We start from the raw sequence: 26678 nt of genomic DNA on the forward strand, positions 1-26678 counted from the left end.
CTAGACAGTCACTTGTCTGAGATGGTATAGGATCAGTGATGGCGAACCTTTGAGAGACCGAGTGCCCAAACTGCAACCCAAAACCCACTTATGTATCGTCAGGTGCCGGGTGGGCGTGGCCCATTGGGTGGATGTGGCTGCGGTGGTAACAGCAGACTTGGTGGGACTAAAAAGTTCAATCAATCAATTCCAACTTTGCAAGATCTTTTTTTTTCCCCACGAGAAGTTGAAATTGATTGATTGATTGATTGAAACTTTTCTCCTTTTTTTTTTTTGCACACGGCATCGGAGGCCGAAAGCGAAAAGGTTTTATAAAACCCAGCTGAAGGCCTAGGACTGGGGCGATGGCGCGTGTGCCTACAGAGAATGCCATAGGTTCGCCACCACAGGTACAGGTTCTCCTGCCCATGTGTGTGTGGGGGGGTTGCACTAGAAGACCTCCAAGGTCCATCTTTATTATTATTATTATTATTATTATTATTATTATTATTATTATTATTATTATTATTATTATTATTATTATTATTATTATTATTAAAATCTGAGTTTTGCACAAGGTGAAAGGTGGAAAGTTAACAAAGCGATCCTGAGAACATTTGTTCAGACGTTGCAAGGAGCCTAAGGTCTTCCTTCCAATCAAAACAGAACAATGGAAGGAAAAGGATTTGCATAGCTGGATAAAAAGAGGTAACTTTTTAGAAGAGCCTTGGTGGAGCAGTGGGCTAATGCCTCCTTAAGTAACACCAGCTGCCTGCAATTAGCGCAGGTTTGAGTCCCACCAGGCTCAAGGTTGACTCAGCCTTCCATCCTTCCGAGGTAGGTAAAATGAGGACCCAGATTGTTGGGGGCAATAAGCTGACTTTGTAATAATGCCGCTTTGGGGGGGGGGGCGAAAGCCCTAATAAGCAGGCATCTACATAGAATGAAGGCTATTGCTAAGCACATTGATTTGTGCTTCTTATTGTAAGCCGCCCTGAGTCTTCGGAGAAGGGCGGGATATAAATGGGATTAAAATAAAAAACTGGACACAATGGGAACTTCTTAGGAGGAGGAGATCCTAGTTTCTTCCTGAGAGTAAATTCTCAGTTGGCTTGTTTTCTCTTACTAGGTTCAGGGAAGAGTATTTGTTAAGTTAGCCGGGGAGAAGAGAAGAGAAGAGAAGAGAAGGGAAGGGAAGGGAAGGGAAGGGAAGGGAAGGGAAGGGAAGAGAAGAGAAGAGAAGAGAAGAGAAGAGAAGAGAAGAGAAGAGAAGAGAAGAGAAGAGAAGAGAAGAGAATGGAGAGGAGAGAAGAGAAGAGAAGAGAAGAGAAGAGAAGAGAAGAGAAGAGAAGAGAAGAGAAGAGAATGGAGAGGAGAGGAGAGGAGAGGAGAGGAGAGGAGAGGAGAGGAGAGGAGAGGAGAGAAGAGAAGAGAAGAGAAGAGAAGAGAAGAGAAGAGAAGAGAAGAGAAGAGAATGGAGTGGAGAGAAGAGAAGAGAAGAGAAGAGAAGAGAAGAGAAGAGAAGAGAAGAGAAGAGAGTGAAGTGAAGAGAAGAGAAGAGAAGAGAAGAGAAGAGAAGAGAGTGGAGAGAAGAGAAGAGAAGAGAAGAGAAGAGAAGAGAAGAGAAAAATCCAAACAAAACAAAAAACCAAAACAAAAACGAGTGGGGAAGATCTTTGCGGTTTTGATTCACTAACCACTTACTACACGCACTCATCCTACATTCGCACGCGCACCAAGATAATGTAGGGTTCGGCGGCTTAATAATTTATCTGTTTCAGGACCCATTTATAAATATTAATCCCATTTCATCTTTTATGTTAATTCATGTAAGGGGCTAGGGAGAATATTACATCATAAATCCTATAATAGCATTCTTTCAAAAAAAAAACAACAACGAGGGAGAAGACTCGTGCGCACAGAATAAATAATGCAAACACTTTCTAGGGGGACCGTGGCACCATCTATTGGCCTGAAGAGGGCCCTCGCTCGATTAAACCTCAGATCTGGAGATCCTGTGGATCCCCGGGCTTGTCTGAACGAGTGTGCAGGAAAAAAAAAGAATCCTGCAAAACGTACCGATAATCTCAACTGAAATGACCATTTATTGAGCCCCAAATTTCTATGGCTAAGCGAGACCATTGTTAAATGATTTTTGCTCCGTTTCGCGACCTTTTTTTTGCCACGGCTGTTAAGTGAATCACAGCCTTCATTCAGTAATGTAGTTGTCAAGTGAATCTGGCTTCCTCATTGGTCGGAAGGTCGCCAAGGGGGATGACGTGACCCCAGGACACTGCGACCGTCATAAATAGGGGGTCAGCGTCTGGATTTTGATCACGTGACCGCGGGGGACGCTGCGACGGTCGCTAAGTGTGAAAAACAGCCGTGTGTCCCTTTTTTCAGTCCCGTTGTGGAATTTTGAAAGTAGTCGCTAAACTAAGCATCATTAAGTTGAGGCCGATCTGCAGCCCATTATCCAATTATCGTTTCCGTTTATAACTGGGGTGTTATTTCTGATTGTACAGGAGCATTTTTCTGTGCCGCTTGGATAACGCTTCTTAAAGACATTAAGCGTAGGAATTCTGAGAAAGACTGCATGTAAGACTCCACTGCCTTGGTGGAGCAGTGGGCTAATGCCTCCTTAAGTAACACCAGCTGCCTGCAATTAGTGCAGGTTCGAGTCCCACCAGGCTCAAGGTTGACTCAGCCTTCCATCCTTCCCAGGTAGGTAAAATGAGGACCCAGATTGTTGGGGGCAATTAAGCTTTGTAATAATGCCACTTGGGGGGGGTTGTGTGAAAGCCCTAATAAGCAGGCATATACATAGAATGAAGGCTACTGCTAAGCTTGTAAGCCGCCCTGAGTCTTCGGAGAAGGGCGGGATAGAAATGGAATTAAAATAAATTAAAAAAATATTTAATTTTACATGTACTAACTGCAGCAAGAATTGCATTTGCCCAATATTGGAAAAAATGAAAACCTACCAACAGAAGAAGAACCAATGAAGAAAATCTTTAGAGCTTGCAGCAATGGACAGATTGAGTTGAAAGAGAAAAGAGAAAAAGATGATTCGGTGTATTTTAGGACATGGGATAATTTTTATCAATGGCTAGAAAAACGAGTTAGAGAGAAAGAAATGTGATATGTAATGTTGAATGTATACTAGTAAGACTATTGAGCGATTAATTAATATATTGTTTATGATATTATTGTTTTTAAATACATGAACACTTATTTTATTTATTTATTTTATTGGATTTATATACCGCCCTTTCCCAAAGGACTCAGGGCGGTTTACAGGGTAAACTCTTAGCTACGAAGGACACCGTAACTGTATGGGTCTCTCCTCCATTTACAATTATTCATTAAATGACTGTTTCAAGTTACGATGGCAGTGGAAAAAAAACACGCTTTGGGGCCATTTTTCACACTGATAACCGCTGCAGCATCCCCATGTTCACAGGATTTACACCGACAACTGACTTTATGACGGTCGCAACGCCCGTGTGTTCGTGTGTGTCAGGTGATCCCCTTTTGCGACCTTCTAGCCGCCAAAGCCAATGGGGAAGGCGCTTTCACTTAACAACCGTCGTCACTAACCTCACAACTGCAGGGATTCAGCCTAGCAACTGTGGCAATAAGAGGACGTAAGATGAGGCAAAATTCAGGTGAACGGCTGCCTCGCTTAGCGACAAGAGATTTTGGGGCCCACGGTGGCTCATTAAGTTGAGTCTGTATCTGTATTCTTTCTCCTTCGAACTTAGATCAGGGGTCCTCAACCTTGGCAACTTGAAGACTTGTGGGGGCTTCAGTTCCCAGAATTCCTCAGCCAGCTGGCTGAGGAATTCTGGGAGTTGAAGTCCACAAGTCTTCAAGTTGCCAAGGTTGAGGACCCCTGTTTTAGACAGTTGTTTTACAGTCGTGCTTTTTTTTCTGGAAGACAAAAACAACTTCAGGCTGGGTGGATGACCTCCCTCTTTGCAGATTCCTCTCCAATCCTCAAGAGCCTGGAGAGAGGATCAAAGCCTCCATTAAAGCAGCCAAGAATTTCACTTTCATTTTCTGCCCTATTAGCTGAATCATCGGGACCGCGAGGCAGGGTGGAAAAAAAAATATTAAATGCTCTGGGTCCCCACTAGCAGGCAGCAAAGACACCGCACTCGGTTGTGCCAAGGAGCGTGGGACTCACCCATCGTGACGTAAGGCAGCTTGTCGGTCGAGCCGTGTGGATAAATGCTGTACAAGTGAGTGCCGGTGACATCGACCCCACCCAGAACTAAAGCCGCCCCGATATATCCCTGGTACCTGGAACACAAATAAATGAATATAAATGAAGAAGCATTAACAGCACGGAGAACGCAAGACAGACAAAAATAGGAGAGGATGGAGATCTCTTTCTGAGGTATGTTTGCACAGGACTTTACGAGTACAACTGAGCCTCAAATATATGTTGTTAAATGAGACCTTGATCACATCTCTCTCTCTCCTCTCTCTCTCTCTCTCTCTCTCTCTCTCTCTCTCTCTCTCTCTCTCTCTCTCTCTCTCTCTCTCTCTCTCTCACACACACACACACACACACACACACACACACACACACAGGGACGCTGCGACCATCATAAATATGAACCAGTTGCCAAGCGTCTGAATTTTGACCTCCATGATCGTGGGGATGCTCCAACGGTTGCAACTGTGAAAAAGAATCTTAAGTCACTTTTTTTCAGCGCCACTGTAACTCTGAACTAAATGAACTGTTCTTAAGTCGAGGACTGCCTGCATTGGCCGTTCTCCCACGCTTGGTAAATCCCTTGGTTTAAAAGCAAGGCAAAACCGGGGGTGTGGGTTTAAATCGTGGCCCTTTTAGGACTGGTGGACTTCAACTCCCAGAATTCCTCAGCCAGGCACGCCTTCATTCTATGTATATTTATATGTATTTTATTTTAATTCCATTTATATCCCGCCCTTCTCCGAAGACTCAGGGCGGCTTACAAGCTTAGCAGTAGCCTTCATTCTATGTATATGCCTGCTTATTAGGGCTTTCACACACACCCCAAGCGGCATTATTACAAAGTCAGCTTAATTGCCCCCAACAATCTGGGTCCTCATTTTACCTACCTCGGAAGGATGGAAGGCTGAGTCAACCTTGAGCCTGGTGGGATGCGAACCTGCACTAATTGCAGGCAGCTGGTGTTACTTCACTCTTTTTGACTCCTCTCCGAAGAAGTAAATCTCCGAAAGGTGGGCAGACAAGCCTTCTCGGCCCATAACAATCCAGCCCAGGCAACCATGAGGTACCTGAAAAGCATCTGCTTGAGCATCCGATTGGCCGTCACGACTCTCGGAAGCCGGCCGGTTGAAAGGGAATGAAGCTCCATGTTTGATGAGATCATCTGGGTGGTCATTTCGGTGTCTGCAGCCGTTCCGGCCCCACAGCAGCTGCGAGAGTAAAACAGCAGGATTTTAGGCACCTCTTGAGCCCCACTGAAACCTATCGGCCTTTCGCGGCCCAAGTAAACTTGCTGTCAGGCGTCTACAGAGATTCTCAGTCATCCAGCTCCCGGTTCTCCCAAAGATGCTTTTGCAAGAGCCAACTGGACTTCGAAGAGGTTTTTTTCTTCGAAGAGGTTTCGCTTCTCATCCCAGACGCTTCTTCAGCTCTGACTGGATGATCTTTCCATTTCCCAGCATCCAGCCAGAGCCGAAGAAGCTTCTGGGGTGAGAAGCGAAACGCCTTCAAAGAAAAACAAGAAAGTCCAGTCGCCTCCTGAAAAAAGCCCCTTTGGGACAACCGGGACCTGGATGACGGAGAATCTCCATAGACATCCCCATACATGTTATTTGCCCATTTGTTCACCCCATGCCCCCTCGCCCCCACCCCAGCATTTGATGGCAGGATGCCAGCAGGGCACCAAGCCAAAGAGGGCGGAGCTGACACTTGACTTTACGTTAACACTCAAGAGCATTCAAGAGGATACTGATCACGTCACTGCATGTTGCTCGCCACAATTAGAATTTAGAATTAGAATTAAGAGTTGGAAGGGACCTTGTAGGCCTTCTAGTCCAATCCCCCACACCCACCACCCAAGCAGGAGACCCTACACCAGGGGTCTTCAAACTTGGCCCTTTGATGACTTGTGGACTTCAACTCCCAGAATTCCTGGCTGAGGAATTCTGGGACTTGAAGTCCACAAGTCACAATATGATCAAGTTTGAAGACCCCTGCCATACACCATTTCTGACAGATGGCAGTCCAGGCTCTTGAATAGCTTCCAGAGACGAAGCTCTCACAACGTCTGAAGGCAAGCGGCCGGTTGTTTCGGGTGGAAACTGCTGGACCCCTTCCACTCACCTGCTCTGAGGTCACAGCACACCTGGCGATGGGAGTGGGATCTGTTCTCGAGCAAATTCAGGCAAGACTGGGGCTCAATCATTTAATAAGCGCATGAAGATGGGGGGTCATTTTAGCTGGCTACCCCCAGAGACAAAGTCTCTTCTTGAAGGCAAATTGTTCCACTGGTGGATTGTTCTCCCAGTCAGAAATGCGTGGACATCTTCTCCTTTGACGAGGACAGGGGTAGGCAACCTTGGCTTTTTTTTTATGACTCGTGGACTTCAACTCCCAGAATTCCTTGAGCCAGCATGGCTGGCTCAGGAATTCTGGGAGTTGAAGTCCACGAGTCATAAAAGAGCCAAGGTGGCCTACCCCTGGACTAGGAGCCCCCCCCTCCCCAATGCATAAACCCCAGCCCTTCCCCACCAGGCAGACTTACTAGATGTTGGGAGCGATGAAATGGATCTTGGCACAGTTCTTGTCGGCCACCACCATCCCTTCGGTGGCCCGGGTGTCCGCCCCCAGCACGATACCGTCCTGGGGGAGGAGAAAGAAAGGCGGCTTCAGGCTATATCCGGGCACCGAAACCGCCGGGGGCGGGGGCCATTCTCCCGGAGAGCCACCGCCTTCGGCCTTACCTTGTACACCACGCCAGCTATGGTGGTGCCCGTCTTGCGAGCGGTGGGCAGCCGAAGACCCTTCTGGGCCCCCTCTGCTTCCAGCTGGGCATTCCTGCAGAGGGAGAGAATGTGAAATGGTCTCACGAGGAGGTCGATGGATCGTTAAGGTGCTTCCAAGTAAAAAGCAGAACGCAGAAATGCAATCATATGATCTTTATTCAACGATAGATTAGAGAGAAAGAATTACTTGGCATGGAGGCATCCATGCCTGCATGTGAGAGAGAACAAAAGAACAGAAGTAGACTAGAAGAGAGCAGAACTAGAAGTAGAACGAAGAGCAGCCCCTTGAGCAGAGGTATTTATGGGGGGTCTCAGCCCCTCCCTAACCATAAAACTCTCTCGCCAATGGGGCTGCAGGGGCCGGGGACCCCTGACTCATCAGTGGAAGCAAAGAAGCCTCTTTGCTCCCATCTGATGACCTTTTTGGGGAACTGCCATGGCTGGCACAAAAACATCTAACAGAGAAGCCGTCAGGAGGTCAGTCAATGCCAGCATCCCCCATCCTGGACTTATTGGGGGGTGGGTGGGTGGGTAGGGGGAGGAAACCTTCGCCCCCTCCCCACCTGGAGCCGAAAAAGTGGGGATCCACTCAAAAGGGGGGGGCTGGTTTGGGAAGGGAGGGGCAAACCTCCCATTCCAACACCCCCCACCCCCAGGTTGCGATCCCCAACGCCGCTTCCCTGCCCGGAAGCGCGCCGGACTCCAACTCCCAGCATGCCTCAGCGGGGGCTCCCAAGGCCGGGGCTTCTGGGAGGAGTAGTTCTCAGCGGGCCCGGGGAAGCGCTGGCCCCTCCATCGGCCGGGAAGTGGGCACAACCCGGCCGGGAAGCGGCCAAGGGGGTTTGCCGGAAGGGAGGAAGCGGCGGCGGCCGGGAGAAGCCGCGGGAAGCCCGGCTCCTGAGTCACGGCCGGCCTGGCTTCGCCCGCCGCGGCTTGCGGGGCTCCGCTGAGGCCTCCCGGCCTCTCCGACGGCTCCCTGGGGCCGCCCGCCCGCCGCCCCGCCCGCCGCCCCGGCCTCACCGGGCGCAGTTGTGGAAGGAGAAGCCGCCGGTGGCCGGCGCTGAGGCCTGGAGAAGCGAGAGCGACGCCATCTTGCCCGGCTGTGGCGGAGGCGGGGCGAGCGCGGCGGCCATGCCCCTCCGGCCACGCCCCTCCGGCCGGCCACGCCCCTCCGCTGCGCACCTGGGCTGGTTGGGTTTTAGGATGCTCTGCGGAGGTTCTGGGTGGGAGGGTGTTAAGCGCCCATCATCCCCAGCCGGAGCTGGGCTGTCGGGCAGGCCCATGCAGGGCAAAGGGACCATCATCCCCAGTCGCCGCTGGGAGTGTCACACCATTTCATGCAGGGCAAGGGGACCATCATCCCCAGCCAGAATTGGGTTGTTGGACAGCCCCACGCAGGGCAAAGGGACCATTATCCACAGCTGGAGCTGGGCTGTCAGGCAGGCCCATGCAGGGCAAAGGGACCATCATCCCCAGCTGGAGCTGGGCTGTCGGGCAGGCCCATGCAGGGCAAAGGGACCATCATCCCCAGCCGGAGCCGGGAGTGTCACACCACCTCATGCAGGGCAAGGGGACCATCATCCCCAGCCGGAGCCGGGAGTGTCACACCACCTCATGCAGGGCAAGGGGACCATCATCCCCAGCCGGAGCCGGGACTGGGAGTGTCACACCACCTCATGCAGGGCAAGGGGACCATCATCCCCAGTCGCCGCTGGGAGTGTCACACCACCTCATGCAGGGCAAGGGGACCATCATCCCCAGCCGGAGCTGGGAGTGTCACACCACCTCATGCAGGGCAAGGGGACCATCCTTCCCAGCCAGAATTGGGTTGTTGAAGAGCCCCACGCAGGGCAAAGGGACCATTATCCACAGCTGGAGCTGGGCAGTCAGACAGCCCCATGCAGGGCGAAGGGACCATCTTCCCCAGCCAGAATTGGGTTGTAGGACACCCCCATGCAGGGCAAAGGGACCATCATCCCCAGCCGGAGCTGGGAGTGTCATACCACCTCATGCAGGGCAAGGGGTCCATCATTCCCAGCCAGAATTGGGTTGTTGGACAGCCCCACGCAGGGCAAAGGGAGCATTATCCCCAGCCGGAGCTGGGCTGTCAGACAGCCCCATGCAGGGCAAAGGGACCATCATCCCCAGCCGGAGCTGGGAGTGTCACACCACCTCATGCAGGGCAAGGGCCCATCATCCCCAGCTGCTGGGTGCTGCATTGCCAGCATCCCGAGCATAAGATGTTGCTGTCCCCATATGCCAGTAGGAGAGAGGGAGCATTGGGGCCCCCATCATCCCCATCCACAAGAGGAGTGGTTATGCTGTTGGGAGGTTCCATGGTGCTGTTGCATTCAGCACCCATCCTCCCCAGCCCCACTGGAGGGAGCTGTTCTCTCAGCTAGCCCCAAAGAGCCAAGGGAAAGGAAGGGGGCTGGACCAAGCTTCCATCATCCCCAGCCACAAGAACTGGACCTGGGCAGATTGGGGAAACCCTGCCCAAGCTTGACAGGATTGAGACAGAGGACGCCAACTCCCATAAGCTCCGTCCCAAAAAACATCCCGCCTGTCTTGGTTGGGGAGGAGGGACCTTGTAGTCCCACCCTAAGGGAAGCAGCAAGTTGGAGAAGGCATTCAACCCCCAATGCTCTCTTCTGACAAAGGCCAAGTTGGAAGTAAAGAGGGGAGCAGGGCTCCCATCATCCCCAACGCCAGCAAACGTTCCCATCCAAAAAGGACCGAGGAAGGGAGCCAGTGGGCCAACCGGGGGCGTCCTCATTTTGGAGGGACCCCAAATTGTCCATCGCAGACGCTGGAGATCCGGTGGCTTCAGCCCCAGCCGAGGGGGACCAGGCGCCTTCGCGCCTTTAGTGAGATGTCTAAATTGGGCAAAACCATCCTGACTGCTCCATCTGATCAAGTTATGCGCAATCTTTAGTGCTCCGAGGTGAGTGACAGCTGCTTCTTCAGGCGCAAAGCTGCAGCATAAATCTTGCATGGGGTCCAAGCCGGGTGGCTAAGCCCAAGACCCTTGAAGTCTTCTCACCTGAGGAATAGCTACGAGCAGATGGCCCTGAGCGCCTAGGCAGCCAACGGCGAGCCAGCCTCTAATTGGCTGAAGGGGATGTCCGGAGAGAGAGGCGGATAGCGGCAATCTCGGTCAGCGTTGACCTCCCGGTCCTGCTGGGATTTGACCAAGCTTGGGAACAATTGTCTGACTCCCTGAGAAATCTATTAGAGGTGGGGGGGAATAAAAAAAATAAAAAATAAAAAAATAAAATTATATATATATGTGTGTGTGTGTGTGTGTGTGTAAATTTTTTTTGATTGCTAACAAAGAATTAAGGGAGACTGATATGCATTTCAAACTTATTTGTTCTCATCAGTCAGCCAAATAAGTTTGAAATGCATATCAGTCTCCCTTAATTCTTTGTTAGCAATAAAAAAAAAAATTACACAAATATGAGCTGTCGCTACTGTGACCACTGCCTGTGGATGGCCTTGGGTTAGGCTGAAACAGGAAATAAGATTTGTCCCATGTTTGGGGCCTAGCAAGGTAATCTAAATACTTAACATTTATATATATATACATGCACACACACACACACACATATATATACACACACATACATATATATACATATACATACACACATATACATATACATACACATACACATACACACATATACATATACATACATATATATATATAAATATACACACACATATACACACACATACATATATACACACACATATACACACACATACATATATATACATATATACACACACATATACACACACATACATACATATATATACATATATACACACACATATACATATACACAGACATATACATACATATATACATACACACACACACACACACACAAAGGATTAGTTCAGTTTTCCATTCTAGCAGAAACGTCCATATCCTCAGATACGGTCAAGGAAAGTTTTGTGTGCCTTTTAAAAATCACATTTGTGCTTGCTGTACCCTCCTTTGCCAAAGCTCGAACATGTGACTTGCAGGTAGACGGTTAAAACTATTGAATAAATGCTTTTGGGATTTAAAATAAAAGACTTTCATCTTCGTTTATTTCCCCGCCAAGCGCTGTTTTTATGCAGATTCAGGCAAAAAATCATCTCTTGATTAAGGTTCTGTTTTGATTCACCTCTATTTTGTTACGGACAAAATCAGTGGGATGATTTTTGTAAGAATAATATAATAATATAAAAAAACGTTATACATAGATGTTATCCTTATCTGTATAAATCTGGGGGGAAAATGTCCACATTTAATCATTTTTACATTGAAAATATTAAGAACTATTTGTTTAAGATTGAAGAAGGAGAATACAGTTGGGAGAAGGGAAGATCCAAGAAATATATTGTTAATTAATAGACTAATTATGGAACTATCAAGATTAATCATTAATGACCGTTAATTAATTATTATTGCTTTTTTTTCAAATATATAAACCAGGACAACACACTGTACACCAGGCACTGGAGATTATTATTGTAAAAAACCAATAAAATATTTTTTTAAAAAAAAATAATTTTTGAGATTTAAAATAAGAGTTTCATCTTCATTTATCTCCCCGCCAGCGGTGTTTTATGCAGATTCAGGCAAAATCACTTCCTGTTTAGCTTCTGTTTTCTTAACAGGATGTATGTCTGTTTCATTTGTGAGGGACAAAAAACCACCTCCCAACAGTCTATATAAGATCCACACTTTATAAAAGTTATCCATACTTTTGGAAACTTATTCTCGCGTCCCAGTAGGGGGGAAAAATCAGTTTTTAATTTTACTGTAGGGCAGGGAAATCTAGGATTGCAAGCTTCCTGATTAAAAATAATGTTTTGTCAACAATGGAGACATTATACATTTAGTGCTCGACTTACAATGATTTGTTTAGTGGCTGTTCAAAGTTATAACACTACTGAAAAATGTGACTTAGAACTGTTGTTCACACTTACGACCAATGCAGCTGGAGGCTAAAACATATACGGAACGGTTGCTGGAATTGGATATGTCTAGTTTAATGAAGAGAAGGATGTGGGAGGGACATGATAGCAGTCTTCCAATATCTCAGGGGCTGCCCCAAAGAAGAGGGAGTCAAGCTATTCTCTAAAGCGCCTGAAGGCAGGACAAGAAGCAACAGATGGAAACTCACCAAGGAGAGAAGCAACCTGGAACTAAGGAGAAACTTCCTGACAGTGAGGACAATTAAGCCGTGGAACAACCTGCCTCCAGAAGCTGTGAATACTCCAACACTGGGCACCCATTTGTCTGAAATGGTATAGGGTTTCCTGCCTGAGCAGGGGGTTGGACTAGATGACCTCCCAGGTCCCTTCCAACTCTTGTCATTCTGTTAATGGCCACATTTTTCATCCCAGAGCCATCTGAATCAAACCAGATTGAGCCTTAAAGGGTTCGAATCCGATTTTATTGGGAGCAGATGGCTTTATTTATTGAAGAAATTTAACATGGGTGTGATGGAAAAAGTGTTACCAGACTCCTGGTAAATAAATCACACTTATTACATTCTTCGATTGCGAGGGCGGGATAAATAAACGTAATAAATACTTCAAATATAAAGTCTTTTGAAAGTCCAAGTTCTGCATCCAGAGAAGCCGTTTGCAAGTCCCCAAATTCATTAAAGATTTTAATTTCAATTTTAATTCTGTATTTTAAGCTTGGAAATGAAGAAAAATACAGACCGAAAAAGGAAAAATGTTTTTTAAGTCTTCTCCCCAAGCTTGGTACTTTGGGGCACGGATGGGACCGACCCAGGTCTTTGACAAGTGGGAAAGGATCAGCCAGAGCATCTTGGGTCAAACAAGTGTCTTTTAGCTATTCCCAGGAAACAGCTGGCGCAGGGTTGCAAATTCAGCAGCTTCTCCGCTAAATTAGTTGCCGAAGGCTTAGAAATACCGCAGCTTATTACAGAGCAAAGTCTCCTTAATTAAGATGAAGTTTTCCTAGCCAAGGGGACCCCAGGCAAGCGCTGAGCAATGTGCTCCAACTCGGGGGGGGGGGTGTCTTTGCAGCTGCCTCGCTCTCTTTCTTGCATTATGGGATTATTATTTTTTCAGAGATGTAGTTTTGGAGTTTAGAACAGAATAGAATAACCAAGTTGGAAGGGACCTTGTGGGTCATCTAGTCTAACCCCCTCTGCCCAAACAGGGGACCGGTCCACCATTTCTGACAGATGGCTGTCCAGTCTCTGTTCTTGAAAGTGATGAAGCTCCCACAATTTCTGAAGGCAACTTCTGTTCCATCGATTGATTGTTCTCACTGTCAGGAAATTCCTCCTTATTTCCAGGTTGAATCTCTCCTTGATCAGTTTCCATCCGTTGTTCCTTGTCTGGCCTTCAGGTGCTTTGGAGAACAGCTTGACCCCCTCCTCGCGTGAGACACCCCCCCCCTCAAATAATGGAAGACTGCTATCATGTCCTCCCCTGGTCCTTCTCTTCACTAGACTAGCCAGGCGCAGTTCCTGCAACCGTCCTTCATATGTTTTAGCCTCCGGTCCCCTCGCCATCTTTGTTGCTCTTCTCTGCACTTTTTCTAGAGTCTCAACGTCTTTTTTTATAGTGTGGAGACCAAAATTGGTTGCAGTACTCTAGGTGTGGCCTTACTAAGGCTTTATGGAGAGGTATTCGTGCCTCGCGTGATCTTGATTGAATCTCTCTGTTAATGCCACTTTGGATTGCATTGGCTTTTTTGGCTGCTGCCGCACACGGCTGGCTCATATTGAATTGGTTGTCCACTAGGACTTCAAAATCCCTCTCACAGTTACTGATATTAAGCCTGGCTTCACCCGATCTATATTTGTACTTTTGATTTATTATTTTGTTTTGCCTAAGGGTAAGACTTTACTTTTCTCTAACATTGAATTTCATTTTGTTAGATTTTGATGGCAGGCTGGTAGCACTTGGGGGAGGGCCTGGTGTTGCCAAGGAGGCACACACACACACACACACACACACACACACACACACACACACCAGGCTCTGGAAATAGGACCCCACAAAGAGCCTGCATCAGGTTTTGAACCCAGGACTTCGCCAGAACGGGCCATTTCATTTTCTTAAACCGGAATTTCAATCCTGGTGCAATTGCTGGTCTTTGCATTCTAGGCTGGGGTGGGGGTGCTGGGTTTGCTCACCTCCGGTTCGCCCTTGCAATTAATGCCCCCCCCACACACACACATTTATTCCTCCCTTCCCCCAGCCCCAAATGAAGGTATTTTGGACAACACCAAAAATACTCTTGTCTGTTTTGTGCCCCTGATTAACCAGTGGAACAGAAATTGCCTCCAGAAATCGTGGGCGCTCCGTCACGAGAGGTTTTTAAGAAGAGGCTAGACAGTCACTTATCTGAAATGGGATCGGTTTTCCTGCTTGAGCAGGGGGCTGGACTAGAAGACCTCCAGGGTCCCTTCCAGATTCTATTCTATTCTATTCTATTCTATTCTATTCTATTCTATTCTATTCTATTCTATTCTATTCTATTCTATTCTATTCTATTCTATTCCATATTTTCTATTCTATTCTATTCTATTCTATTCTATTCTATTCTATTCTATTCTATTCTATTCTATTCTATTCTATTCTATTCTATTCTATTCTATTCTATTCTATTCTATTTTCTGTTCTACTCTACTCTACTCTATATCCATTCCGTATTCTATTCCATTCCATTATTTATTCTCTATTCTATTCTATTCTATTCTATTCTATTCTATTCTATTCTATTCTATTCTATTCTATTCTATTCTATTCTATTCTATTCTATTCTATTCTATTCTATTCTATTCTTTATTCCATTCCATTCCGTTCTATTCTATTCTATTCTATTCTGTTCTGTTCTGTTCTGTTCTGTTCTGTTCTGTTCTATTCTATTCTGTTCTATTCTATGCCATTCCATTCCATTCCATTCCATTGTATTAAAATTGGCTTGCTGTTCATAGCAAGGCAGAAGCAGATGGGGAAAGATGCTTTCCAATTTTTACAGGGTTTTCATTTTCGTCGTGGGTCTGTGTTTTCCTGTCCTCCCCCTCCCTCCCTCCCTCCCTCCCTCCCTCCCTCCCTCCTTTTCCTTTCCCCCCCCCTTCACGTGATGAAGTTAAACCACCGTCTCCTCCTCCGGGGCGATCGAGGGGCATCAGAAACGGCTTGGCATCCAAACGGCTGAGCAGTTGGTGGCGAGACGTCTGGGGGGGAAAGAAAAACATCAGGTTTTCGCTAGGAGGGACAACGGTTTTATTTCCCTCTTGGTGCAGAATAAGGAAGCAGGTGTCGTCGGATTATTATTTTACCTCCCAGTAACGGAGCTGCCTTTCTTCCTATCCTCCCAGGTAGGACGATGCTTTCCAACAAATGTGCAGGTAAGGCTGCCCGGCTGGGGCAGAGCGCCTCCTGCTGCCACCTGCTTGTCCTTGGCAAGTCGTGAAATACCTGCATCCCAAATGGACCCTGTTTTAGAGTTCTGCATTTAGAATAGAGCTGGAAGGGACCTTGGAGGTCTTCTAGTCCAGCCCCCCGCTCAAGCAGGAGAACCTACGCCATCTCAGACAAGTGACTGTCCAGTCTTTTCTTAAAAACCTCCAGTGATGGAGCGGCCACAACTTCTGGTGGCAAGCTGTTCCACTGGTTGATTGTCCTCACTGTCAGGAAGTTTCTCCTTAATTCCAGGTTGCTTCTCTCTTTGATCAGTTTCCAACCATTGTTTCTCATCCTGCCTTCTGGTGCTTTGGTGAATAATGTGACCCCTCTTCTTCTTTGTGGCAGCCCCTCAAATTGGCCCAAAGTCACCCAGCTGGCTTTCATACCTAAGGCAGGACTAGAACTCACCGTCTCCTGGTGATAGGTCCAAAGTCACCCAGCCAACTTTTATTGCTAAGGCGGGACTAGCACTAACCGTCTCCTGGTGATTGGCCCAAAGTCATTCAAGCTGGCGTTCATGGCTAAGGCGGGACTAGAACTCACTATCTCCTGGTGATTGGCCCAAAATCATCCAAGCAGGCTTTCATGAATAGACAGGACTAGAACTCACCATCCCCTGGTGATTGGCCCAAAGTCATTCAAGCTGGCTTTCATGAATAGGAAGGACTAGAACTCACCATCCCCTGGTGATTGGCCCAAAGTCATCCAAGCAGGCTTTCATGAATAGGCAGGACTAGAACTCACCGTCTCCTGGTGATTGGCCCAAAGTCATTCAAGCTGGCGTTCATGGCTAAGGCGGGACTAGAACTCACTATCTCCTGGTGATTGGCCCAAAATCATCCAAGCAGGCTTTCATGAATAGACAGGACTAGAACTCACCATCCCCTGGTGATTGGCCCAAAGTCATTCAAGCTGGCTTTCATGAATAGGAAGGACTAGAACTCACCATCCCCTGGTGATTGGCCCAAAGTCATCCAAGCAGGTTTTCATGAATAGGCAGGACTAGAACTCACCGTCTCCTGGTGATTGGCCCAAAGTCATTCAAGCTAGCATTCATGGCTAAGGCGGGACTAGAACTCACCATCTCCTGGTGATTGGCCCAAAGTCATCCAAGCAGGCTTTCATGAATAGGTAGGACTAGAACTCACCATCTCCTGGTGATTGGCCCAAAGTCATCCAAGCTGGCTTTCATGGCTAAAGTGGGACTAGAACTCACCGTCTCCTGGTGATAGGTCCAAAGTCACACAGACACCTTTTATTGCTAAGGAGGGGCTAGAACTCACCATCTCCTGGCGATTGGCCCAAAGTCACCCAGCTGGCTTTCGCGGCTAAGATGGGACTTAGGCTTGACTTTTCCATTTTGGCAACAATTGTCCAAGGGATGTCCTCCCGGTTTGTGGACAGCCAGAGAGAAAGAGTGTTGCTAGAGGCCAGGAGATGGCAGCCTCGCTTTGTTCTGCAGAAACAGAAAGAAATTACGTATAAAATTTTAAAAGGCTGTCAAGTCAATACAGCCCTTTCATAAGCATCAGGTTGACATTTCAACTTCCGGTTAGCTTATCACGGCTGGCCAGCTGGACAGGCATCTGATGATTAAAAGGCGCTTAATAATCAAGGTGCGGGGTTCTTGGATCTTTTGCAGGCCAAAAGGGACACGGGGCGAACAGGGCGGAAAAATGATCCTGGAATGCACAGATCCATTATGTTCACCTATATTTTGCATGCAACCGTAGAGTTTTCTGGAAACGAATTGCTGATGTTAATCTAAGAATCTCGGCTAGGAGAGGTTTTACAAAATCCAAGGGCTTTTTTTGTTGTTTTGTTTTTTGTGGGTACCTTCACAAGCAAAAGGGACGCGGTGGCTCAGTGGGTTAGGATGCTGAGCTTGTCGATCAGAAGGTCAGCAGTTTGGCGGGTTGAATCCCGAGCGCCGTGTAACAGAGTGAGCGCCTGTTACTTGTTCCAGCTTCTGCCAACCTAGCAGTTTGAAAGCACGTAAAAATGCAAGTAGAAAAATAGGGACCACTACGGTGGGAAGGGAACTGCGCTCCGTGCGCCTTTGGCGTCTAGTCATGCCGGCCACATGACCACGGAGACGTCCTCGGACAAGCGCTGGCTCTTTGGCTTTCAAACAGAGATGAGCACCGGCCCCTAGAGTTGGAAATGACTAGCACGCATGTGTGGGGGAACCTTTACCTTTACCTTTACTCACAAGCAAAACATTTCAAATTGTCACCTTTTTTGACGCTGATGGGGCGATGTTCACTCCCAGGAATACCGAGATGCATTTATCAGCAGGCATAATTGAATGATTTCAACTGAATTAAATGAATGCCGGTACAATTTAATTCTACCACGCAACCCAGATTGCATTTATTCTTCTGAGCAACCTTCTCTCCTGGAGAGATTCATGGGTGTTTAAGAATAAGGAGAATACATTTGAGTTATTAAACCCTATTTCTTATTGGCAAACCCTTTCTTAAGGCAGGAAAAAGCAGTTTAGGAGACTGCAAATCAGTAAATATAGGTCATTACTTCCCAGAAACCCACAGCAGCAAAAGAGAATTGTATTTATTTTTGGGAAATTCCTGTCTGAGGGGGATTTTTGCTAATATTGGTGGCAATTTAAAGAAGCCACAACTCTCTTGGCTTGGATAAAGTCCTAATGGGGCATTTGCTGGGCAAGATACATTACTTAGAAGGAAGAAGTTAGCGTTTAAAATAAAAAAGTCCAGCCAAATACTTCAAAATAGGTAATCTCCAGCTGCAGAATTTAAGACTTTTTCCCTCTGGTCTCCTTTGAGCTTCTCAAGGAAGCAAACTCTTGTGATTTGTTCTCCAAGTTCACAGGTTCTAGGACACAAAATACTTTTCGGCATTGCCAAAGGAGCCTTCGCCGAACGAAATGGGGAAAAACTGGGGGTGTTAGATGTTTTGTGCCAGCCATTGGCAGTTACCCAAAAAGGTCATCAGATAGAAGCAAAGAGGCTTCTTTGCTTCCACTGATGAGCCAGGGGTCTCAGACCCCTGCAGCCCCATTGGAGAGAGTGTTTTATGGTTAGGGAGGGGCCGAGACCCCCCATAAATACCTCTGCTCAGGGGCTGCTCTCCCCTTCTCATCTTTCTCTCTCTCTTGCATGCATTCTCTCTCTATCGTACAAGCATGGATGCCTCCATGCCATATAGCTCTTTTTATATAACCTATCGATGAATAAAGATTCATAATGATTGCATTTCTGCATCCTGCCTTTTTTACTTGGAAGCACCTTAACGACCCATCGATCTCTCGTGAGAACTGTCTTCACAGGGGGTTTTCCACTGAGGTCTGATCTCAGTGGAAAAGTTCTTTTGCTCCCTGTTGAGACATACAACAGCCAATTTTGGTCACCATATCACAAAAAAGATGTTGAGAGTTTGGAAAAAAAATTCAGAGAAGAGCAGCTGAGATGATCCAAGGCCTGGAGACTAAAAGATACGAAGAACGTCTGCGGGACTTGGGTTTGGCTGGTCTAAAGAAAAGAAGAAATAGGGGAGACATGATAGCAATGTTCCAGTATTTGAGGGGCTGCCACAAAGAAGACGGAGGTGACATTATTTTCCAAGCCCCCAGAAGGCAAGACAAGAAAGAACAGTTGGAAACTGACCAAGGAGAGGAGCAACCTGGAATTAAGGAGAAACTTCCTAACAGTGAAGACAATTAACCAGTGGAACAGCTTGCCACCAGAAAGTGTGGGTGCTCCATCACTGGAGATTTTTAAGAAGAGGCTGAAGAGTCACCTGTCTGAGATGGTATAGGTTCTCCTGCTTGAGGAAGGGGCTGGACTAGAAGACCTCCAAGGTCCCTTCCAGATTCTATTCTATTCTATTCTATTCTATTCTATTCTATTCTATTCTATTCTATTCTATTCTATTCTATTCTATTCTATTCTATTCTATTCTACTCTACTCTACTCTACTCTACTCTACTCTACTCTACTCTACTCTACTCTATTCTATTCTATTCTATAGCATTCTCTCTCTTTTTTAGCTCAAGCACCAGGCTATGGGCCAGGCAAAAGTCAAAAACCACACTTTTTACGGCTGCCAAATAGCAACCAAATGGATCAAGAATTTGTCCTCTTTGTAGACAAAGAAAAGAAGCCAGGATGGGCAGGATTTATGGCTGTGATGGGCCCGCTGCCTGCGCTGAGCTCAGAAGGATACTATTGTGGGTGAAAATCTTAAATTCAACGCTGGAGACATTTTTTTCTGCCTGATGTTCTCTCTCCTCCCATCCATCTTTCGGGTTACCATATCGATATATTCTCGTCGTGTACCTTTTCGTTGTTTATTGTCCTGTTATTTTACCTCTGTTCTGTTTACACACTTGTCATCCCTTCCTTTTTATTGTCGTGAGTCGCCCCACGGCGAGATAGCTGGCAAATACTTTTAAAAAGCAATAATTAAATATGCTCATGGAAAACTTGATAGATTTCCACCTTCTCTTTCCCCAAAATCCAATCCCTTCCCTGTAACCATTCTCTAACCCCAGGAGGCTTTTAATTTAATCTTTTAATTGCAAAAAAATTTTTTTTAAAAAAATTACCATCCGCAGAAATTGGGAGCGCAAATCCTGCCTCGGTTTTTCCGGGGAAGTTATGTCCCTCCCCCCCACCCCCAACCATCCTGCATCGCCATAAATCAGATCTTTCCTCGTGTGTTTTCAACCCTGGATAGCAAGTTTATAAAACTATGGCTGGCTTTTTTCTTCCAAAATTACTCGCAGTTGCCCAGACGGTGTGCCAATGAGAGAACTGCCTGGTGTTTGCTTTAAACATGATAATAATTTTTTTTTAAAAAAAGAATTATTAGGGAGGGAAAACAGGCTGAGGCTTCTTCCCTCGAGCACCCCTGAGTGCCAAAGAAGAATGTGGGCGAGAAGTCATTTTTCCTACCCTTTGGAGAAACTCCTAGGTTACTCCATTCTTAAGCAAGAGGGCACCAAAGAATTCAGCCGTGCCCACTGCACCCTTGCCTCTTCTCTCCCCTCCCCCCCCCAAAAAAAGACTGAATCAACAGCTGGCGTCCTGCGCATCGGCCCACAATGACTCCTCTTTGGGCAGACAATATACTTGTCATGGGAAAACATAAAACCCGCAATTAATGGAATAGTCTCCAGGCTGCTCTTTTCAGCCTGGACAATGAGAGGCAACTGGAAGAGAAAGATTAAACTTTCCCGGGAAGCCAGCTAAATGGCCCCTGGCGAGGTTTGTTTTTGCAAAAAAAAAAAAAAATTAAATTAAAAACTCCCCCACCGAAGCGCAGAGGAAAAGCAAACGGCTCCTTCGAGGGAGGAAGAAGGCGCAGATCCGTTCCGAACCCCCAGGGGTTTTATCCCATCGATGGCTAATAGATCTAAAATAGATGGGTGGGTTTTGTTTTGTTTTTTAATTTCGGATGATTCAATTAAGTCAGGCTTAATTAGGCCAAGCCGGGCAGGCTTGATCGTTCCCCAAAGGGAGGGTGGCTCTTCCGTCTGGAGATGCAAGTTCAGCTTGGATCGCTTTGTGTCTGTTGCTAAGCAAAACACCGTTCATCGTCGTCCTAGCCATTGTCCATCCCCTGCGCGATGAAGGCCTTGTGGGAAGCCAGCCCCCCCCCCCCCCCAGAGAAGGAAATATTAAAAGGGCAGAAAAATACATTTCCTCAAAGGATCTTTGAGGCAGAAAAGCATGCCCAGTTTTTCTTAATAGCTCCAAGACTCCCTTTCCCGAGCAGAAACCAGCTCTGTAGAAATGCAGATGTGATAATCCATTCAGGAAGGTTGGAGGCCTCCAGCTAGAAATTTAGGAAGACAAAGACATCCAAAACCTACAAACCCCACCCAAACTCTAAAACAGGACATAATAGGATTAACCCACAGATGCCAAAGGGACACAGGTCAAAATACCTGACACAGGAAATACAAAGCCTCAAACAGGAACAGGAAACAACCTCAAGAGCCCCAGAGGGTATAAAAACCCACTCCCTACATGTGCTCCCTCTCTTTTCTTTCAGAGCCATCTTCCTCCTCTGGCTCTCCTCTTCAATAAACTGCAACCTTCTTTCTAAAGCAATCGCCATGTTGTTTATTCCCAGCTTGGACCGAACTGTGATGAAGGCTTTTCCTTCGACAGCCTCTTCCACCCGTTTCCAACCCGTATGGTCCTGAGGTTCCTTTTGCCCTTTGGACCAGCCACTCTTGCTGACGTTGTTGATCCATCTTGTTTTTAAGTCTCTTTTCGATCAAGTGGGATCCATTCTACGACTTGGTCCACCCTGCCCTCAGTTCTTCGTGCTGTGTGCTCAGCCCATTTTCCATTTCAAGTCTTTTTACCCTCTTGATGGCATCGTATACTTTAGTTTGTCCTCTAATCCATCTGCCACCTCATTCTCTGTCGTCCCCTTCTTCTCTTGCCCTCGACCTTTCCCAGCATTAGGCTCTTCTCCAGTGAGTCCTTCCTTCTCATTAGGTGGCCAAAGTCTTTGTGTTTTAGCTTCAGGATCTGGCCTTCTAAAGAGCAGTCAGGGTGGATCTCCTCTAGGACTGACCAGTTTGATCGCCTTGCAGTCCAAGGGACTCGCAGGAGTCTTCTCCAGCACCAGAGTTGAAAGACTTCAATTCTTTGGCGCTCAGCCTTTCTTATGGTCCAGCTTTCACTGCCATACATTGCAACTGGGAAGACCATAGCCTTGACTATACGCACTTTTGTTGACAGGGTGATGTCTCTGCTTTTTAATGTGCTGTCTAGATTTGCCATGGCTTTCCTCCTGAGGAGCAAGCGTCTTTTAATTTCTTGGCTACAGTCCCCATCTGCAGTGATCTTGGAGCCCAGGAAAATAAAGTTAGAGCAGGTAGCACAAACCAATTCCAATCTCTCAGGGGCTGCCCCAAAGAAGAGGGAGTCAAGCTATTCTCCAAAGCACCTGAAGACAGGACCAGAAGCAACGGATGGAAGCTAACCAAGGAGAGAAGCAACCTGGAACTAAGGAGAAACTTCCTAACAGTGAGGACAATTAACCAGTGGAACTACCTGCCTCCAGAAGCGGTGAATGCTCCCAACACTGGAAGTTTTTAAGAAGAGACTGGACAGCCATTTGTCTGAAATAGGATAGGGTTTCCTGCCTGAGCGGGGGCGGGGGTTGGACCAGATGACCTCCAAAGTCCCTTCCAACATTATTATTGTTAATATTATTGTTGTTGTTGGTTATTACCAATGGATAACTTTTCAGGCATAAGGGGAGGCTGTTCTTGAAAATTACGCTTAGCTTGCTGAATCCCTGCCAATCCCATTTAGCACTTTCATAAGGGTACAGAGGGAAGGCTCTGAACCCAGAGGGGGATTCCTAGTTTCCAGAGAGATTTTTGGCAGGGATTTTTGTGGGAAAAGGAAGGGAGGGAGAGGAAAGAGGCAAATGTTCTGTTAATCAGGCCGTTGTAGGGCCAGCTCACCTCTATTGCAAACTTGCTTTTCCAAAACACTTGCAGGAGCCAGGAATTTGAGGGGGCAGGCAGGGAATCCCCTCTTAACCAGAAAAGTTTGAAAAAGGGCAGCCAGAAAGTTTTACAGATTTATCCTATTTATAGATTTACCATTTATTTATTGTTATGGAGAGCCAGTTTGGTCTGGAGGTGTAACTGCTGGCTAGGAACCAGGAGATTCTTGAGTTCTAGTGCCACCTTAGGCCTGAAAGAGGGCTGGGAGATTTTGGGCCTCTGTCCCTCTGTCTCAGCCCAACCCACCTCACAGGGTTGTTGTGAGGAAAACAGGAAAAGGGAAGAGTGTTAGGCACGTTCACCATGCCTTGAGTTGAGTGTGAAAAAAGGTAAGATTGAAAAGGGTGTTTTTGGGGGGGTAAGGTTAGTAATTTTTTTCGTACAATTCAGCAGTAGCTACTCAACAAACACGTTGTCTGAGTTTATCATCCACTAATACAAATTTATAAGGGATGCGGTGGCTCAGTGGGTTAGGACGCTGAGCTTGTCGATCAGAAGGTCGGCAGTTTGGCGGGTCAAATCCCGAGTGCCGCGTAGCAGAGTGAGCGCCTGTTACTCGTCCCAGCTTCTGCCAACCTAGCAGTTCGAAAGCACGTAAAAATGCAAGTAGAAAAATAGGGACCACTCCAGTGGGAAGGGAACAGCGTTCCGTGCGCCTTTGGTGTCTAGTCACGCCGGCCACATGACCACGGAGACGTCCTCGGACAAGCGCTGGCTCTTCAGCTTTGAAACGGAGATGAGCACCGGCCCCTAGAGTCGGAAACGACTAGCATGCATGTGCGGGGGAACCTTGACCTTTAACCTTAATACAAATTTAATTCCTAACCCTTTATTCTTGGAAAAGAGTATTTAAAAAAACAACAACTGGCTGTGCTAAACAATTTCCTAACGTGTCTTTTTTAAATTTCTGAAATAAGAAATATTCACCGGTCTGCAGGTGAAGTCCTTGACTTACGACCACAGGGGAGCCCAACTTTTCTGCTGTTAAGTGGGACCTCGGTCGAGTGACTTCTTGCCCCATTTTATGACCTTGTCCGCCACCGTTGTTAAGGGAATCGCTGCAGCAACCCGGCTTCCTCCCACTGGCTTTGCTTTCCGGAAGGTCGCCAAAGGGGATGATCACGTGATCCCGGCGACCGTCGTAAATATGAGTCACTTGCCAAGTGTGTGAATTTTGATCACGCGATGGTGGGGGAATGCTTCAAACGTCCTAGCGGTGTGAAACAGCTCTTAAGTGCCGTTGCCACTTTGAATGGTCGCTAAATGAACTCACTGGAAGTCGAGGACCACCTGCACTTCAGAGGGACATAGGCGTGCAGAAGACTTAGCCAGCCCTCGTCTTCCTGAAGGTTTAAGTTTGTTTACGTTGCATCGAAGTTAGAACTTGGGGTTCTGTTACGGCTCTTGGGTGTCATCCAAGGGTTAACCACCACCCCCTCCCCCAGATCTTCAGAGGGGGGTGGGATTCTGAGCTTTTCATCTGGAAGAGGCCTGGGAGGCACAATCACCTCCAAGAAAGAGTCAGAATCAGACTAGAGCCAGAAGGGACCTTGGAGGTCTTCTAGTCCAGCCCCCTGCTCAAGCAAGAAACCCTAGACCACTTCAGACAAACGGTTGTCCATTCTCTTCTTAAAAACCTCCAGTGATGGAGCACCCACAAGGTCTTGTGGCCAGCCGTTCCGCTGGTTCATTGTCCTCCCTGTTAGGAAGTTTCTCCTTAATTCCAGCGTGCTTCTCTCCTTGATTAGTTTCCATCTGTTGTTTCTTACATATATAAAAGGTCAAGGTTCCCCCGCACATGCCTGCTAGTCGTTTCCGACTCTAGGGGCCGGTGCTCATCTCCGTTTCAAAGCCGAAGAGCCAGCACTCGTCCGAGGACGTCTCCGTGGTCATGTGGCCGGCATGACTAGACGCCAAAGGCGCACGGAACGCTGTTACCTTCCCACCGGAGTGGTCCCTATTTTTCTACTTGCCTTTTTACGTGCTTCCGAACTGCTAGGTTGGCAGAAGCTGGGACGAGTAACAGGCGCTCACTCTGTTACACGGCACTCGGGATTTACACACACACACACACACACATATATATATGTATGTGTATATATATATATATATATATATATATATATATATATATATATATATATATATATATACACACACACACATATATACACACATATATACACACACATATATACACACACATACATACACACACATACATACACACACATATATACACACACATATATGCACACACATATATACACACACATACATACACACACATATATACACACACATACATACACACAGGGACCTTGGAGGTCATCTAGTCCAGCCCCCTGCTCAAGCAGGAGTCTGTGTGCCATTTCAGATAAGTGACTGTCCAGTCTTTTCTTAAAAGCCTCCAGTGATGAAGCACCCACGATTTCTGGTGGCCAGCCGTTCCACTGGTTCATGGTCCCCCCTGTTGGGAAGTTTCTCTTCCATTCCAGGTTGCTTCTCTCTGCTGGATTAGTTTTCCATCCAGTTCTCCTGCTGAGTTGGGAACTTTCCTAAGGACCCTCCTTAGGAACTTTCCTTTTTTTTTTCCCTTCTCCTGCTGGTTGTGGGGAGGGAGTCGGTCCAAAAATGTGCCCCTCCCTCTCACCCGAAGCCTGGGAACAAGCTGCTATTTTCCCTGCCGGTGAATCATGCGGGGGGGGGCGGGCGACCCCTCCCAGCTTGGGCCCTTGCCCAGAAAGGAGGGGGAGAAGCTTTTGTGCCCTCGCCTCTCTCCCGGCTCTCATTGGCCGGGCTGCCGGGAAGAGGGAAGCAGAGGAGGAGGAGGAGGAGGAGGCGAGGAAGAGAGAAGAGCTGCACGGCCCTCTCTGGGGACGGAGGGCGGGGGCGCGTCCCCGCCGCTTCCTCTCGCCCACCCTCGGTGGGAGACGCCGCCGCGATGCTTCAGCCGAGCCCAGCCGGCCCCGAAGACTTGGAGCGTTGATCCTCATCCCGTCTCTCCTCCGCGCTAGGAGAACCGACGGCGGGACTCTGCAGCGTGCGCCCTGGGCGCGCGTCGGAACGCCTTTCCCTCCAGGTCTCCTTCGACGGTGGGGCGCGAGGTTTGGGGGTGTGTGGTGGTGGGGTGTGTGTGGAAGGGTTTCAGAGCTTCGGCTGCCCGGAGAGACAGGATGTCCTGGGCGGGGGGGTTAAGGGGAAACGGGACCACTCCCATCCCAGCTCCAAGGAAAGACGGGGCGCTTTTGGAGAGCTTTGCGCGCAAGCATCGCCTTCACCCCGTCGGACTCGGGGGTCGCCCGTAAGGCTGGAGGGGCGGGGGTCTCCGAGATCGGGGGGTGGGAATAAGCGAAGGGCACGGGCGGGTGGGTGGGAAGAAGGCAAAGCAGCAACCGGAGGGGGAGTGTGGGAAGTCTCTTGAGCGTTCCGACGCCCGAAGCCAGGAATAGGGCTCTGAAGCCCCTTTCTTATCTATCTATCTATCTATCTATCTATCTATCTATCTATCTATCTATCTATCTATCTATCTATCTATCTATCTATCTATCTATCTATCATCTATCTATCTATCTATCTATCTATCTATCTATCTATCTATCTATCTATCTATCTTAGCCTTGGAACTGACTGAATGGCTTGCTTCTCCCCACCATCACAGGCAAAGCAGCCCACCGAGCGGGACGCAGCGGCCTTGGACCCTCCGGGTGGC

The 26678-nt window shown here is 47.5% G+C and overlaps 2 protein-coding genes across 2 annotated transcripts in view; one reads left to right on the forward strand and one right to left on the reverse strand.

Annotated features, from left to right (window-relative positions):
• PSMB7 (proteasome 20S subunit beta 7) overlaps positions 1–8137 on the reverse strand; it is a 29649-nt gene extending 21512 nt beyond the window's left edge. Inside the window, exons 1-5 of the mRNA XM_081339645.1 lie at positions 8008–8137; positions 6946–7039; positions 6747–6844; positions 5272–5412; positions 4169–4284 (exon numbers count right to left, since the gene is read on the reverse strand). Coding sequence (XP_081195771.1) covers positions 4169–4284; positions 5272–5412; positions 6747–6844; positions 6946–7039; positions 8008–8120 — 562 coding nt within the window. The 5' untranslated portion in view covers positions 8121–8137. The remainder of the gene's footprint in view (positions 1–4168; positions 4285–5271; positions 5413–6746; positions 6845–6945; positions 7040–8007) is intronic.
• A 297-nt stretch (positions 8138–8434) lies between these two features.
• Positions 8435–26678, forward strand: part of ADGRD2 (adhesion G protein-coupled receptor D2) — a gene marked incomplete at both ends in the record, with an annotated part of 58749 nt that continues 40505 nt past the window's right edge. The window contains one exon of the mRNA XM_081339478.1: positions 8435–8782. Within this exon, the coding sequence (XP_081195604.1) occupies positions 8435–8782 (348 nt within the window). The remainder of the gene's footprint in view (positions 8783–26678) is intronic.

This window comes from Vipera berus, assembly GCF_964194415.1.
Source record: "Vipera berus genome assembly, chromosome: 15".
Taxonomy (NCBI): Eukaryota; Metazoa; Chordata; class Lepidosauria; order Squamata; family Viperidae; genus Vipera; species Vipera berus.